The sequence below is a fragment of the Leopardus geoffroyi genome, chromosome A2 (assembly GCF_018350155.1).
Source record: "Leopardus geoffroyi isolate Oge1 chromosome A2, O.geoffroyi_Oge1_pat1.0, whole genome shotgun sequence".
NCBI lineage: Eukaryota > Metazoa > Chordata > Mammalia > Carnivora > Felidae > Leopardus > Leopardus geoffroyi.
Genome location: NC_059331.1, coordinates 60,536,644 through 60,554,285, shown reverse-complemented (window position 1 = coordinate 60,554,285; position 17,642 = coordinate 60,536,644). Strand labels below are relative to the sequence as shown.

The following is a 17,642-nucleotide window of genomic DNA, read 5'->3' as shown; positions in this document are numbered from 1 at the left end:
AGAGAGAGGAGGTCCTTGGCAGGGGGGAGGGGTGGGGTGCTAGGGAAAGAGAAAGTGAAAGGACTGGGGGAGGGAGGGGGATTGGTCAGGGGGAGGGGTGAGGGGGCCCGGAGAGAGGGGTCCTGCAGGCTGGGGGCCTCATGGGTAAGAGGGTGGGGGCCACAGGCAGTGGGGGGAGTCACGTGCTGTCCCCAGCACAGCGGTCCTTAACGTCTTTCTGTTCTCCTTGTCTGGCTCTGAAATGTGCTGGCCTGGAGCCCCTTCCGAATGTGGAGGCCCAGCCCCATCCAGAGGGGCTCAGGCTGAGCTGACTTGTCCTTGACCCGCTGGCCTGGACCCGGGCGCTTTCTCCTGGGAGGCCGTCAGAGCACAGAGGATGTGGGCCGAGGCTGCACTGGGAGCAGGTGTTCAGTCCTGCACGGGCTTTGCCAGGACCCCATGTGCTAGGGCCCAGGCTATGAGTGGCCAAGAAAGGCGCAGGGGCTCCCCCAGCTAGTTCAGAGTGGCCTTCGCCGGCTCATGGCGCTGCAAGGGGTTCCACTGCTCACCCACCACTCATAGCAGGTGTGCTCCGTGCAGCCTGGTCATGGAGCGTCATGGTCTGTGCTCTGTGCAGCCCAGTCCAGGAGCGTTGTGGTCTGTGCTCCGGGCAGCCTGGTCCAGGAGGGTTGTGCTCCATGCAGCCTAGTCCGGGAGGGTTATGGTCCGGGCAGCCACCAGGAGGGTTGTGGTCTGTGCTCTGGGAAGCCTGGTCCAGGAGCGTTGTGGTCTGTGCTCTGGGCAGCCTGGTTCAGGAGGGCCATGCTCCGTGCAGCCCAGTCAAGAAATGCTCCACTTGTTCAGGCTTCAAAAGCGTTGCTGCTTTGAGCAGAAGGAAATGCAAAGCTGTCGTCATTAGAAAAGTCAAATGAGAATTGGGGGCCTGGGAGCCCCCATGTCGCCCTCTCCACTACAGAGGAGGAGCCCCAGGCCAGCTGGAGTGGGGGCGGGGGGCTGCCTCCTCACGGTAGCAGGGCTCTCTTCTTTCCCCCAGATGCTCCTCTTAAGGTCTTGGTGCCACAGGCTGGTCGCCTTGAGGTCTGGTCGGCTGTCTGGGATGGGCGAGGGTGTGTGGCCCTGCCACTGAGGAGGACCACGCTGACCGGGCCCCACAGGGCACACAGGGTGGAGTTCCGAGGTCCTGACAGTGGCCTCCGGGCACAAAAGGCTGCAGGAGTTCCTGGTGGGGATGGCTGGGCCCCAGGAGCCCTCCTATCCACTGGGCAGTGGCAGCAGCAAGGAGTATGTGCAGAAGTGAGGGAGGGCACCATGTGCGCGGGGGTCTTGGTGAGGGCATGGCCACTCCTGTCCACGTGGAGTCCCAGACTCCCTCCTGTCCCTTCCACCGTCAGGCAGAGAAAGCAAGAGGAAATGACTACATTTACAAGACGAGTTGGCCAAAACAGTTGGCAAAGTGTGATAAGCTCCTGAGAGGACGTGCCTTCACAGGGGAAGTGCCCGGACTGGGTGCTGAGGCACCACAGACACAGGAGTCAGAGACGACAGCGACGTTTTCTGGCTCCGAACATGCAGTTGGACAGGCTTTGGCCCTCACCCTGCCGGGAGGGCCGCCTCTGGCCTGGTGCCAGCAGCACCGGATGGCCGAGGGCCTTCTGCTGCGGGGTGGGCCCGTCGGCTGGAACAGCTGCACCGCACACCACAGGCTCCCTGGGAACCAGAGCCAGGTGTGGGGCCAGGCTTGTGCCCCCTGCACCTCGGGGACACACAGGACACGTGCCCTCCAGGGCCTTTGACAAGGGGCCACAATGCAGGCTGCCCTCCACATCCACATGACCCTTTGAGGACATTCTCGTTTTAGCTCTCTGCCTAAAGATGTGTTAAAAAAACAAAAACAAACCTCAAGATGTTCTGGAAAAGAATAATGGAGTCAGATAAATTTCAGCTGGATAAAAGACACTGCTGAAGATTGAAAATGCTAAAGAAACCGTTTCCTTAAATATCACCACGGTAGAAAGCCCAAAGGAAGACCTTGCAGCAGGAGATTATTCCAAGAATTGCTGACCAGAATTTAATTTTTTGATGGTTAGATTGTTCTCTGTGTCCTGAGCACAGGCAAGAGGACAGGAGTGATTCTGGTCTAATGCCAAAGCACAAGATGTCACTTGTGCACAGAAGTGTGCACAGGCCCCGGGAGGGTGTGTGGAGATGATGCAATGTGGGCCGCTGGCCGGCCAGGCGCCTGTCCCAGCACCCCTGCTTCCCCGACCTGCTGGGCTTCCATGCTTCTGGATGGAAGCACAGCACCCAGGATCCCGTGCAACATGGGGGGCAGGGGTGGTGGTCCCGATCCCGACCCGGCGGAGCCCTGGTGAGCAGTGGCGGTGTGTGGAGGAAGCTGCAGGCAGCCCGACCCGCCTGGAGCCTCCGGGTACCCACCTGGGAGCCAGGCCAGGCCCTTCTCACCGCCGCGTGGGGGTGGGAAGGGGGCACAGAAACTGGTGGTGCCCTCAAGGCGTCCCCTGGGGATCTCGGGTGCCAGGAGACAGGAAGAAGGCTGGGCCTTGGGTTCGGGGTCGGGGGCACCTTGCCCAGCCCTGAGTCTGGCTCTGCCCCCTGCAGATATTTCTTCGGCTCCTTGGTTTCCGCCTTGGCCAGCCTGCTCTGCCTGATCACCATCCTGCTCTATGTCTTCATCCAGTACTCAATCAACCCGGAGGTGCTGCGTACGCATCCCCTATATGAAGGTACGGGCGGGGGGGGGGGGGGAGGGCTCCTCTCTGGCATTGCTTTCTCTTGGGTCACTCGTGGTGGTAGCCTCTCCCTCCAGCTGTCTTTCAAGGAAAGCTCTCCTTCTGGGGGACGTCAGTCTGGCCTGCCCCCAGCTGGGTGAGCTGTGGGGCCAGGCAGGAGGGCAGCAGTCCCCCAGGGACCAGAAGGCAGGTTTGGGGCCCCGTGCCCATCACCCAGTAGTTGGTCTTGGCAGGGAGCAGGGTGGGGCAGGAGGGCAGGGCTGCCTGGGGAAGGTGCTGGGTGGTGTGTGGCTGCAGGTGTCTGCTGAGCGGCTCCAGGAACCTGGCCTTGGGAACACATGTGCCTCAAAGGTCTGTCCATCACTGCGCAACCCCGGGCCTGTGACCGTGACCTTAATTGGAGAGAGGGTCCTCCCAGATGTGATTAAGGATCCCGAGATGATCATGGGTTACCTGGCAATGTGTGGGATCCTGGATCCAGTGAAAACATCCTTATAAGAGACTGGAGGGACATGGCCACAAGCCAAGGGGTGCCTGGAGCCCCAGAAGCTGGAAGATCCAAGGACAGATCCTCCCCCATGGCCTCGGAGGGAGACGGGCCCTGCAACACCCTGACGTCGGGGCTTCATCTCTGCTGTTGAAACTGCCTGGTCTATGGCCATCAGTCACAGCAGCTCTGGACACTGACACAGGGAGAACCCCAAGCGGAGCACCTCATGTGTCTGTCCTGAGTGTTTGGGGACCTCAGCCCTCAGGGTTCAGAGCAAAGCTTCCTTTCCCTGTCCAGGCCTCTCTCCAGAGCACGTCACGGCCATGCCCTCTTCCTGGAAGGGCACCATGCCCTGTGCACCTTCATCCCAAGGCCTTCAGTGTACCTGGGCTGGATGAGCCCTGGTGGGATGGGCCATCTGACCTGCACCTGCTCCAGAGTGCATCCTGGCTATTTCCATGGTAAAAGGGAACAGTGGGAGTCTCAGCGAGACCCGGCCCTGCTCAGCGGGAAGAGCCGCCTGCGCTCTGCACACAGCCAGCTGGAGGCCTCCGCCTGCCATCCTTCCTGACATTCTCCACACATGGCCTGAGCAGAGGGGCTGGCCGGTGACCGCCACCTCAGAACGGTCACCGGTGGGCACTGGGGATTCCCTGCGAAGGTCCTCCCGGCCACGGGGCCTCTCATTGCCCCAGCACACTCTGAAATGCGGCTCGCACATGGTAAGCAGCAGCCTCAGCGCACCCGAGTTCCATAGCACATGTCATTACTTCCTCCCAATGTGGGCGTCGGCTGGGCCCTCGCTGCCACGTGCTGGCAGAACAGAGGGCAGCCTGGTCTCCGAAGGTGCTTCTCTCTGGGAACTTGCTCGCTCCAGAACCATCGTGGATGTGCTGCACATGAATGCCTGATGACTGAGGCAATCTCCTGGGTTTGCTGTTCCAGAAGATTCCATGGGGCTGCTTACCCGCCAGTTCCCTGGGGCACTTTGGTCTCATTGGTGGGAATTCATCAAGACATCACCGGCTAAGGGGACAAGCATGTGGCCGGCCACCCCATGGTACATCCAGCCTCATGCACACTGCGCTGCAGCCCCCGAGGCACACAGCGGGCCTGGCAGCCACTTTCCACGCCACGTAAAGGACTGGAATCAGTACCTCCCAGACCCTGTGGTGGGATGAGAGCATTTCAGCTGGATTCCATCTCCATGGGCCTGCCTGCAGATTCCTCAGTGCTTTCCTCACACCGAAGTTCGGAAGTGTCAACAGCCCTTGGGGCCCAGATGACCAAGTCCTGGAAATGTCCCAAGGCGCTGGCGACTGCCTTGCAGTTCCCTGTGAGGGTGGCTGACTGAGAACAGGGAGGGCCTGGCACAGTGGCATGGCCCTTGGGACATGGTGGGGGTTCAGCCAGGGAGGGGGTCAGGCTCTGCAACCCGGACCCTTAGTTATCCTCTCCCAGCCTCACCTTCCAGACCCGTAAAGTGGGGCTGTGACACCCACCTCAGTCAGGGGGCTGCAAGGGCACCTGGGTGAGGTAGGGCACACACTGGGGTGGGGGAGGGGCTTCCTTGGGCTGCTCACCCTCCCCCACCTCCCAAGGAGGGGCTGGCCATGCCCCAGGTGCTGGATGCATGCATGTCTCCCTTGCCTCCGCAGATATCCCCAAGGACACTTGGCTGCTGTTCCTTCCTTTTTTCCCTGTAAAGACGAAGGCCCTGGTGGTCCTGGGCATTGGGGTGTTCGTCCTGCTGCTGTCTGCCCTCAGCGTCGTGCTGCCTGGATACCTGTTCATCTTCCACCTCTTCTTAAGTATGTGCCCTGACCCCCACTCCAGTCTTTGTCCCTCGCGTTCCCACGTGGCCCAAGACAAGGTCTGCCGGCCCCTGCTGGAAACGAGCACATCAGACAAATGACAGGTAGAGACACCCCTAGAGGGACAGCAGGGCTCATTCTGCTCTGAGGCCTGCAGAGGACACGAGAGGGACTAGGAGTAAGTTAGATAAGGGAGCAGAACGTGTGAGGCAGGAACAGGCACCATTAAAAAAAGAACGGGGGATTTAGAGAAGCACCAAGTCCTGACAATGAAAAATAGTGAGCCAGCGACAGGGTATCTGCTGACCCAGCTTGCTGCAGGGACACTGGCCGTTTCCTGGAGTCCACGCGGCACTGCGTGCAGCAGGCCCCACCACGCCGTGGCCCAGGGGAGGGCATGAATTCTCTCTGTGGCTTCTGCAAGGGAGAAGGTGGCAGCGGGGGCCCTATGTGGCTGCCAGAGCGGGTCTGGCACAGGGAGTGTCCTCAGCAGAGCCAGGGCCGGAATCAGCACCCAGAGCCAGAGGTGGGTCAGCCCAGGCCCTTATCCTAAAAGCTTCCACGCACTGGCCAATGGGGACAAGGGTGAATTTGGGGACAGTGCCCCAGCTGCAGCATACAGTACAGCCAGCAGGTGGCAAGCTGGGCAGGTCCAGAAGTCCACTGCGGCCACTCAGGACAGACGGATGTGAGACTGGAGAACAGGTCCACGGGACAGATGGCCAATGGGAGATCCAGGCACAGGGACCAGAGAGCCCCAACCCAAGCAACAGGGAGGGTGGTGGTGCCACACTCACTGTGGGGGTAGGGGAGGGAGATGCACACGGAGCTTATGGCTCAAGGTGCTGTTTACAGGGTATTTGGACAGCAAAGCACAGACTTCCAGAAAAAGTTGGGATATTAGCTATTGTTATAGTAAACTTACCCTGCTTGAAGTAACAGAGTTATCACCTTGCAGTCTCTGTGGGTCATGGGTTCAGTATAGCTTAGCTGGGTCCACTGGCCCTGCTCGGCCACAAGGCTTCCTCCAGGTGTGAGGAAGGGCTGTGGTCTCATCCGACTGGGACCCACGTTTAGGTTCAACGCCAGGGTGTTGGCAGGCCAGTTCCTGGCCTCAGTTCCCCATGAGTTGTTGGCCGGTGCCTCCTCCCACCAGGACACTCCAGCACGAGGGGGCAGCCGGCCTTTTGTAGCCCAGTCATGGAAGTGACGCCCTTCACCTCTTGTGCAAGGTGCTGGGGCCACCCACTCTCCAAGGAATGGCGTGACACAAATACCCTGAGGTGGGGGGTAGGGGCTGCTTGGGGGCCTGTCAGAAGCTGTGGGCAGCTGGATGCCTCTTTGAAGTTTGGGGGAAGGACATCCTGACACTGCAGCACGAGTGGAGTGCAGCATTGGTGAGGGCAAGACCTCCCAGGAAGATGCACAGATGTCTGGTACCAGCAGCAGGGGTGTGGGGAAAGCCGCCTCCACACAAGCGGGGGACAGAGCATCCCAAAGACCAGCGGCCCCGGGCTGTTGTGTTGACACCTAGTGTCGCTGGAGGGGACACGGCAGACACTCATTCAGTGCACACCGCACTCTGGCCTCCCTCCCCAGCCACATCTCCTCTCATTACTGTCAGACGAAGGTGTTTACTCAAAACTCAGGACGAGTGTGAGCTCTGGGGAACACACAGTGTGTACTTGCCACCTGATGGTGATGGCAGCCATCCCTGCAATCCCTGCCAGAGAACTAGTGTTTTCGCGAGCATGTGGCCAGATGCAAATTACGCCCGCACATAGGTTCTGGGGGAGGTGGGAGAACCAGTAAGAGCCAGGTGTAGTTCATCAGGAAGCCAAAGCAAACACAGACAGATGCCCTTGTACAAACCACCCAGGGAAGGGAACGGGCTCCACGCGGGTGTGGGGGGCAGCCCACCTTCCGCCTGCCCCTCCAGCTGCAATTAGGCTTCCGTGGGTGGCCCTTATCCCTTTCCAGAAATAATTAGAAGCCATCTGTCCTCGTGTTTGTTGGTTTTAGGGAGAGAAGTGGGAGGATTGGTGCCTCTGTTGAAGCAGGCACAGAACCCGTTTCGTGGACGGTGCTATCTGTTGACAGACCCGGGTCTCAGATGTCCTTTCAGTGACCTGGGGTGCTTCTGCCACAGTGCCGGAGCCAGCGTCCGGGTCCACACTGGCTTTGTGGGCCTGGAAGGCCGCAGGGTAGCTGTTCCTGGGACGGGGCGCCAGCAGCCTTGGGGCTGTGATGGGCTACTGCTTGCCTCCCACAGGCAAGGTGGGCCCCGGGGTGGCCATGCAGCAGCCCCCCAGCGCCCCAGGTTAGGAGGCAGCTCCCGGCACCCTGGGGGGAAGCCCTGGAAGACCGGGTTGTGGCCTGTGGGCCATTCTGCCCGCTTGCGTAATTGTAACTGCCTGTTTCCGCCTTTCTCCTCTCTAGTGTTCAAGAAGTTGAGCACATATGAGTATGTGATACAGAAACGCTATCAAAACATTCCAAAAGTTCCAGCAGGGAGGAAAGAGCTGTCCTTCAAAATAAGCATGCCACAGGTAGCGGGTGCCCCTCTGCTTCACCATCTGCGCTATCCAGGCCTGGGGCAGCACCCAGTGTCACCTTGCAGCTGGAACTTCTCACAGTCCTTTGCTTGTGTGTTGGCACAATTCTCTGATTCCGTGTGTGTGTGTGTGTGTGTGTGTGTGCGCACATTGTGTGATGCAGTGCAGGTGTATGTGTGTATGTGTATGTGGTGTGTGTGATGCAGTGTGTGTGCGTGCGTGTGTTTGGTGTGAGATGCACTGCATGTTTGCACGTGTGAGTGCATGATGTGTATAATGTGATGCACATGTGTGTGGTTGTGTGTGCATAGTATGTGATGCAGTGCATGTGTGTGTGGTTTTGTGTGTGTGTGTGTGTGTGTGTTTAGTGTGAGATACGGTGCATGTGTGTGTGACTGAGTACATGTGTGTGATGCAGTGCATGTGTATGTGTGCATGTGTACATGGTGTGTGTGATGCAGTGTATGTGTGTGTGTGCAGCGCAGTACATGTGTGTTTGGTGTGTGGTGTGCATGTGTGTTATATCATTTGTACGTTCACTGTCCACAGAATCAAGCCAGCAGGGCTGACTCCTTTTAGGCCCATATATTAATGCAGCTGTTTCTCATCAAAATTAAAAACATTTGCTTTTCAAACGAGCACCATTAAGAAAGTGAAAACATAAGCCAAAGGCAGAAATATTTGCAAATCATATACTTGTGCCCAGAATATATAAAGAATTCAAAATTTAATTATAAGAAAAATGACCCAGTGTTTTAACTTTTTAAATGCGCAAAAGATTTGAACCAACTGTTCACCAAGGAGGATCCACGGTAGCAGATAAGCACATCGACATCAGTTACCATTAAGAAAACACAAAACCACAGTAAGATACCATTACACATCCAGTAGAATGGCTATAATCAAAAGAACCAATAATAAAAAGCGTTGGTGAAGCTGTAGATCGAAAGGCTCCTACGTTACTAGTGCAGATACCAAATTATATCACTTTGATCAGCAGTTTGGTGTTTTCTTAAAAAGTGAAATGTATAGTCACCGTTGAAGTCAGCAATCCCACTTCCAGTTTCTTAACTATTAGAAGTGAAGACACAGGTATTCATGTGACAGGGGTGCTATCCCCCAGTGAGATCCTTTCCTAGGACCCAGGGACGCTGAAGCACCATTACTCAAAATTAACTAATAACTGACTTGAATCGTGTATAAGACTAAGCCCAGTGTCAACAACTTTTTCACGTTATGAATTTTTATTGCTCACAGCAAGAAGATGACCTGAGTCTGTCTGCACGTAGGTAAGTGTGTAAGCTTACTAGAGTTGTTTTATCTGTCTGACAAATACTATATGCTCTCAACTGTCTTGCTTTAAAAAGTCTTCGTTACTCCAAGGTTATACAAATATCCACATTCTTTGCTAGTGTTTTCACCAGCTTTATTCGCTTTGCATTTTGATTTCCAAGCCGTCCTGAATTTGTGTGTTCACGGAGACAGGGGCTAAGGTGGATCTGCCCAGGACCTAGTGCCCCCGGCTCCCCCAGGAGACCCTCTTCCGGCCGTGCCTCACCCTGAACGTCCAGCAGGGGAACGCCCTCGGCATTCTTTAGTTTCCATAGTTGTTGACAATTCCTCCACGTTTTTAGTTTCCGTATAATTTTTAAAATAGTTTTCATGCAGTTGTGAGAAAGGCAGAGTTCGAAGTGGAGTTACAGGAAACATTCCTTAGAGGCGGGAGCGAGCGGAGCCGCATGGTCTCAGCTCCAAGCCCTGAAACTGCCCCAGAAGTCGGTCTCCCCTGGGGGAGCGGGCCGGAAGTGCCCCAGTTCTGTGGTGCTCTCGGAAGTTCGGCCCTGGCAGAAACGGGTGGGGGCGACTCCCATGTTCTGGCGGAGCTGGGCAGGTCGCAGGGCTGGTGCTGGTTCTTGACGGAGGATCGGGAATCCCTCCAAAGAATCCGCTCATTCCTTTTGCATTTGTTTCCTTAGACACCCGGTAGCCATGCTTCTGGGAAAACCTGGGTCGTTGGGAGTTTCACTTGAAGCATTGCCACACTGCGGTCCTTTAGGTACAATCTGAGCACGTTCCCCTCGCCCTGTCCAGCCTGGGGGCCAGCCGCCTCTAGAAGCAACTGAGACTAACCCCGTTTTCGGGCAGTCGGTGTGGACACTGCGCAGGAACTGGGGACCTCAAGTCTCTGGCCGCCCCACGCACTGCAGTCACTGCTGGTGCTCCGAGGACTGTCTTCCAAGTTCTGTTTTAGTATTATTTTGTGAGTTATACTCACAATGCTTTGGTTTTATAAAATTGTAATCACATTGTTCAACTCTTTAGAGCCCCTTTTAAAAATTCCATATATTGTGGTGCCACTGGGTGGCTCAGGCGGTGAAGCATGGGACACTTGGTTTCTACTGAGGTCATGATCTCACGGTTTGTGGGGTTCAGCCCCACATTGGGCTCTGTGCTGGCAGCAGTGAGCCTGCTTGGGATTCTCTCTGCCTCTCTCTCTGCCCCTTCTCCCCAAGGCCTCTCTCTGTCAAAATAAATAAATAAACTTAAAAAAAATTCCATACATTGTGGACATAGTTAAAAGAAAAAGAAACATAATTTTATGAACATAAGTCACTTCATCTTTGGGAGGGACCATATTCCTCATTTCTGGAATGTTATTCCTTATTTTCAATCACTATAGTGTTCCCTTCTCCAACTGGAAAGTGAGCTGCTAACCTTTGTATTGAAAGGTCGATTGTGTTGAGAGACAAGCCTTCTCAATGCGCTGGGCCATCTGTCCCAGTGGCCTCTCTTTCCTGCAGAAGTGTCCCTAGTTTGACCTGGACACTCACAGCCTTACATGTTAGGCAAAGCCCACTGTCAGAATGTCAGCTCCAAGAGATCAAAGAGTATCTTTAAATCACGTGGCACTCTGTCAATCCCCCCAAAAGAAAAATCCACTCAGTAAGTGCCTGTGGAGTTCCATGATGTAAATCACTGGTATATTTTAGGGGAGAACTTAGTGTAGCACTCTCTAAGGTGCTTCTCTCTATTAGTAGGTATCAGACCAATTTATTGGGAGTGTTTCCTCTGGACCATTAATCTGCTGCAAAAGTAGGATCACACGTGTGAAGATACTTCTTGCCTAATTCTACAGGTGTTCTGCTCAGCTAATGTCCATCAAGTGGCTTGTATTAATTTTTTATTGCTATCTGGCAAATTCCCACAAATGTAGTGGCTTGAACTAAGACTCGTCTGAAAGTGCTTGTGGGTCATGTGCCTGGCAAGCTCAGCTGGGTCCCTGATTGGTGCCTCCCAAGGCGACAGTCACGGCTCACCAGGTCAGCCCTCCTTTCTGGAGGTTATGGGGAAGAGTCTGCTTCCGGGCAGATAGAGAATGCCAGTGCAGCTGTTGCTTTCCCACTCTTGCTACGTGGCCCTTCCATCTCTAAGTTGGTAATGGTGGGTCTAGTCTCTTCATATTTTAGATCTCTCGGACTTCCTCTTTTTCCTCATTTCTCAGTTTTTAAGGATTCGTGTGATTGCATTGGACCTACTTGGGTAATCAAGGACAGTCCTCAGTTTCCTACAGTTGCCGCAAGGAATGAGCACAAAGTGACAATGCCATGGTCTCCAAGGCAGGTCACTTTGTCCAGTTGTAACTGAGCCCTGCTGCACCCACAGACTCAAGAACGCAGTGGCCCAGCGTGGGGGTGCCACAGCAGGAAGAAGCGCCCCTGTGGCCTCCCACCGGCAAGCAGTCATAGACCTTTATGGATGGTGCTCCTGTGCCGTGTCCTCCGTTGTGCCGCCAACCCGAGGGCACACGGACGGCCTCCCAGGAGCTGCTGGCTCTGAGGCTCTGCAGATGAGCATGTCACGATGGCGGCCAGTGCATGGAGCTTTGCAGCTGTCAGCGGTGCTCTCTGAGCTCACTACACAAAGCAAGGCCCTTCTTTGCTCATGGAAGTCTGTCCTCCCTTTTGCCCCATCCCTGTAGAGAGCAGCGCAAGGAGGCCCCGCCGCAGCCGAGGTGCCCGGGTCTGCGTTCCACCATCACCACGTGCCAGGAGAGCTCCCCGCTGCAGGTGAGAGCCGCTGGGCACGTGAAAGGTCTCAGGCTGCCCCCGGAATGAGGACAGAAAACGCTTGGGATTGCTTGTTTGACCGATTTGAAGCATTTACCCAGTACCCAGGCATGTTACTCATATGGGAACAAAGGTGGAGGGAGAAGAGAAGAAAAACTGACAGAAAATATCCTTAACTGTAGGGCTTATAGTGTGTGTGTGTGTGTGTGTGTAAGGGGGGAGAAAGAGATAAATGCAATGCAATCTGGGTGTGTGAAGACTGAAGTGGCATCCGTGTGCTTTAACGAAGGGTATTGATGTCTGTGTCCTGCTGGCTTTGAAAAGCACCGGAAAATAAAATGATGGATGGATAGTCACATGGTTAAAAAGAAATATTCACAGCAAAATTTTAATGATGATAGAACCTAGAAGTTGAGTGTTTGGGCATTCTTATACAATCCTTTCCACTTTTCTGGGTGTTTGAAATTGTCCATTCTTAAAAAAGTGTTAGGGAATAACTATAGGACACAGACGTGGAGTAAGGGGTGTGTGTGTGTGTGTCTGTTTATGTCTGCTCTTCACAGATTGAGACTGAGGCAAGAATGTCCACCTCAAACTTCTATTTGACATTTTACTAAAGTTCCAGCCAGTGTAATACAGCAAGAAATACAAAGACATATAGATTTGAAAATGAACCTGATTTTATTTGCAGGAAACATGCTTCTAACAAATCTGCAAAAAAATATAGTAGAAATAATAAGATAGCTCAGCAAGGTGGTAGAATACAAAATGAATATAATAACCCCCATTATATTTCTGTATACTAACAATGAAAAATCTCAAAATGATATTAAGAAAACCGTTCCATCTGTAATAGCATTGAAAATAATAAAATAAAATAAAACAAGCACCAAATGTGTATACTTAAAGCTACAAACTATTGATGAGAGAAACTGAACACAATCCAAATAAACGGAAAGATTTAGAATATTCGTGGACTGGAACGCAAAATATTGTCATGATAGAAAACTCCCCCCAAAATTGATCTACATAATTACCATGAGCCCTATTGAGTTTCCAGCAAGCTTTTTTCTTTCAGGAAATAGCAAGCCAACCCTAAAATAGATACAGAAATCCAAAGGACGTAGAGTGACCAAAAGAATTTAGAAAAAGAAGCAGCAAATTGGAGGACTTACTCAATCTGACTTAAAAATGAACTATCAAGCTACAGTAGTCAGGACAGTGTGAGCCGTGAGGGTGGTGTGCCCAGTGAGGGTAGACATGCAGGTCAAGGGAACAGAATAGAAAGTCCAGAAATAAAACCTGATCAGTGGGTGTTAAACAGAGGTGCCAGGATAATTAAACAGGGAGAGATGAGAGTATATTTAATAAGCTGTGCCAGAACAACTGGATGACCATATGCAAAAAAAGAGGGCGGGGAAGAGCTTAATAGCTGCTTCTCACCATACACACAAAAATAACTCAAAATCAACCACAGTTCTGAATTTAGGGGCTAACCTATAACACTTTAGGAAGAAAACAGAATAAAACCTTTGTGATCTTGAGGTAGACAAAGTTTTCTTTAATATGGGTACCAAAACCACTATGAAGAAAATGGAAAATTTGACTTTTTTATAAAAGAAAGCATTTCCTGTTCAGAATTCACCACTGCAAAAATAAAAATGTAAGTCACAGGTTGGAATAAATATTTGCAAAGCCTGTACTTAAATCCAGAATAAATAAACAACTCTCAACACTTAATAGGGGAAAACGGCCCCATTTTTAAAATGGGGAAAAGATTCTAATAAACTTTACCAAATAGGATATATGGGTGGCAGATAATCACCTGACAAGATGTTCAACATCATTCACCACTAGGAAAGTGCAACTAAAGCCTCGGTAAGACAGTTGGAACGGCTCCCTGAGAAAGGCTACCGGCACCAGGAGTGGGAGACACAGAGGAACCGGAGGCCCGTAGCTAGGTGTGCAAAGTCGTCGGGGGTTTACAGTGATACCACTGTGGAAAGTAGTTTGACAGTTTCTTAAAATCTTCAATGTATTCTTAACCTCTGACACAGCGACCCCCACACAGAGACCCCTTCCTAGGAAGGCTCTGAGCCACACGCACCTGAAACTAATGACGGACTTGATTTCCTACGAATAGCCTCAGTACCAACAATTTCTTCTTCTTTTTCCTTTACCCCTACAGGCAGCCACAGGTGACCTGAAATCACCCTCACCCAGGTAGGTTGTGAGCTTGTTGGACTTGTTCTCTCTGAATGAAAATGGCTACGCGATCTTAAGTCAAATTGCTTTGGAAAGTGACTCATCTCTGATGGGATATTTTTAAATAATGTGACAACACAGTAGGAAATAACTCTGTTTAACGTAACAGTACCACGTACAGCTACACAGGGACCTTTTGCGCTCCACGTGCTTGGGGAAATGTAGTAATTCTCTCCCTGTGGACAACTCGCATCTGAACTAGCACGCCAGCGTCAGCGCTCATTTATTCTGTGTGTCAGTCGGAGAACGTGTGGGGAGCGGGTCCCAGCCTCCTTTTTATGACCTCCGATAATACCTAGTTTCCCGTCGCTCCTGAGCCATGCCTGCTCATTCTGAGCCTGCGAGGAGTCACACAGAGGACAGCCCTGCAGGCACACACGCACCCAAAGTGCACCCCTGCAAAGTCACAGAAGCAGAAAGTGGCCCATTATGAAGGTCACGACCCAGGGTAAGCACACATTTTAAAACGTGCACTTGGTCTCCACTTTGAAACTGTACCAGTGTGGAAAGTCACCTCAGAACATGGAGAAATGAGAAATATGCTCACATTAGGGTGAGGGTCTCGGTCTGCCAGGGCTGCCCTGACAAAGGACCACAAAACAGGTGGCTTAAAAAATAGAAATGTACTGTCTCACTGCTCTGGAGGCTGGAGCCGGACTCACCTCGACATGTCCCCAGTCATAGGACCTGCACTTGGCTTCTCTCCTTGGCTCGTACCTGATGCTGTTTTCCCTTTGTCTCTTCAGTTTTCCCATTTTGCCCCTTTCTGGCAAGAATGATTGAAAATTAACGAACCAGGAGGGCCTGCCTGTCCTCTTGCACAGATTCGGTTGTCAGGCCAAGGGCCTGCCTGTCTTCTGGCATGGAAGTGGTCATCCCGCTGAGGGCCTACCTGTCCTCTTGCATGGACGCGGTAGTCGGGCTAGGGCCTGTCCTCTTGCGTGGACATGGTTGTCGGGCCGAGGGCTGGCCTGTCCTCTTGCATGGACGCGGCCATCGGGCTAAGGGCCTGTCTTCTTGCACGGATGCGGTCGTTGGGCTAAGGGCCTGTGCTCTTGTATGGACGTGGTAGTCGGGCCGAAGGCCTGTCTTCTTGCACAGACTCAGTCGTCGGGCCGAGGGCTGGCCTGTCTTCTTGCACGGATGCGGTTGTTGGGCTGAGGGCCTGTCCTCTTGCACGGACACAGTAGTTGGGCTTAGGGCCTGTCCTCTTGCACGGACGCGGTCATCGGGCTGACCCTGGTCTCAGGTGATGACACCTTGAGCTGCTAGAGTCGCTGCATCTGAAAACCCCCCTTACAGCAATGTGAGGTCATTGGTGGACACTGTTCAATCCACTTGCACAGTTCAGTTAGCTGAGTGTCCCACGACCTACATCCCCACCATTGCTCTTGGTAATTCCTGAACATCTTTTTCCTTCCAAACCCAGGGTCTCTTCCCAAATCCCTTCCTGATCTGCAGGGGCACCCCTTCTTCTTGACACCCCCTGCTGCTCCTGCAGCTCTCCCTTTAGGTGCTCCTCCCCTGCCCTCCCGGGGTCTCCCACCATGCAGTGGACCTGAGGGGAAAGGGTGGTAAGGAGGCTGTGTGATGCTGTGGCCTGTGGTTTCCGGCAGCCATCAGCATCCCCTCCAGGAAGCAGTGGCCGTCCTTGTTGATGAGTGTCTCCCCTTCCCCCTGCCATCCCACAGAGTGAAGTTCAACTACCTGCTGCCGGATGTGCACTCAGGTCCACCCTCCTCCACCAACACGTTCATGGAGGACTCGTCGTGGGTGATGGTAAGTGAGGCACGGCCGTGCGTGAGTGAGCCTCAAACACGGGGGTGGGGTCCAGTGCTGAGTCTAAGCTCCCCACAAGAGCAAGGGCAGGACAGTATTTGGACCTGCTTGTCTGGCTGGTTTAAGGCATTTATGGTGTCCTCTGGGGACACTGCTCGAACAGGACAGTGGTGGGAGGGGGATAAAGGGAAACAAGGCGGGCAGCACAAACGATCTAAAACACAGGGCATGTGTGTGAGCAGAGAAACATGACGGAAAAATGGGTGCTACTGGAACGGAAGCATCACACGTGTGCTTGGGTGACATGTGTGCACTCCAGCAAGCTGGCGGGATTCTGGCCAGGAAGGGCTCAGTGACCCACTTACTGTCACGGCAGAAGGGTGCCCCTGCTCATCTCCCAGGTCAGCGGGGAGGAGGGACATACCTGGTCCACTGTGTTCATCGCAGAGCCTGGAGTCAGAGCTCCGTGTTGGAGATGCTGGAGGCCGGTCTTCAGTGGGGACTGTGTGTGACTGGCCAAGTCACAGCTTAAACCGTAGCCAACACAATTATGGCATGACCCCTCCCCGCCACTCGCTCCCATCAAGCCTTCCAACAAGTACATGCTTTACATGCATGGAGACCAGGCTGATGCTCCATTCCAGGGGTCACAGTGGTAGCTATGGCAGTGATAGCATCTATTGGCGCCCCATCCCTGCCATCCCTTCTTGGGTGGTGGTGGCCACACAGCTTCTGAGTGACATGAAGGACAAGAAGCAAAGATGTGGGGTGTTGACCATGTATGACCGTGAGGGCCATGTACCCCCGCTGGTTATAATGTGTGTCCAGGTGAACATGTGGAAGCCCTCTCTCTGGTGTGTGGCTCTGGAGCTCGCCTCTAGAATGTGTAGTAGAGCAGTCTCAGGGCCACCTTATTCCCATCCTGTCTCAGGAATCCAAGGAAGCTGTGACCGTTCATTGTCACTCTGCTGGACACTTCTCATCCATCATCACGTTTAATCCCTCTGTGGGTTATCTGAGATAGATCATCATCCCACTTTGATGGCTGGGCTCGCCTCTTGGTGTGCGTGGAGCTTTAGGATCCCACCGGCTTAAACCCTCCCCACCCCACACCCCTGAGGATACATTTTCTTCTGTTTTCAAAACTGTATATGCCAGATATGGTCATATGGCTTTCTAGTGCCACAGTAGTAATAGCATGGGGTCTGGAGCTTTTAAACATTTGTATATTCATTCTACGTCTTCCAGTGTTGAAAAATGCATTACTCACTTAAGAAAGGTAGTTACCTTTCCAGCCAATTTACACAAATTACCAACACTGTCGAATTCTACCGAATTTTTAAAAAATAATGACACAAACCCTCTCAGAATATAGAGGAAGGGAGACCTGTTCTGTGAGGCCAGTTCCAACCTGATACCAAAGCCAGACAATGTCATCCCAAAAGAATATCAGGAGGCAAAATCCTTCAAGAAAACACAGACAGACACCATTGATTAAGTGTTAGCAAACCAAATCTAGCAGCATACAGGATTAAGTACCATGGCTATGTGAAAATTATTTGACATTATACAAAATACCAACGATAAATGACAATAATATGGCGATGTCAATTCAGAAAGGGAGTTGCCAATAAGAAACTCTTACGTGTGACAAAAAAATATTCTCAACAAATCAGGAATGAAATGAAAAGATCTTCATTCTGACCTATGCAATACACCTATTAAATACAACTAACATACTTCCTGGTGAAAGACTGAGTACATCCCTCTTAAAACCGGGATCAAGGCAAGGATGTACTGAAGTTCCAGCTGGGGCAATAAGACAAGAAAAAGGAATAAAGAATAGAAAGTGAAACTGTGTTGATCACAGACAACATGATTCTAAAATACAAACAAAACAAAAAACAAAACTACTAGTGATG

At 52.6% G+C, this 17,642-nt stretch overlaps 1 protein-coding gene across 2 annotated transcripts in view; it reads left to right on the top strand.

The window, feature by feature from the left end:
* The window catches only part of LOC123606123 (probable palmitoyltransferase ZDHHC11B), a 43,873-nt gene that overhangs the window by 12,792 nt on the left and 13,439 nt on the right, over positions 1-17,642 (top strand). For both annotated transcript variants that reach the window (XM_045494076.1, XM_045494077.1), the window contains 7 exons: positions 2,620-2,744; positions 4,899-5,051; positions 7,494-7,603; positions 8,867-8,898; positions 11,589-11,676; positions 13,865-13,899; positions 15,633-15,720. In XM_045494076.1, coding sequence (XP_045350032.1) covers positions 2,620-2,744; positions 4,899-5,051; positions 7,494-7,603; positions 8,867-8,898; positions 11,589-11,676; positions 13,865-13,899; positions 15,633-15,720 — 631 coding nt within the window. The remainder of the gene's footprint in view (positions 1-2,619; positions 2,745-4,898; positions 5,052-7,493; positions 7,604-8,866; positions 8,899-11,588; positions 11,677-13,864; positions 13,900-15,632; positions 15,721-17,642) is intronic.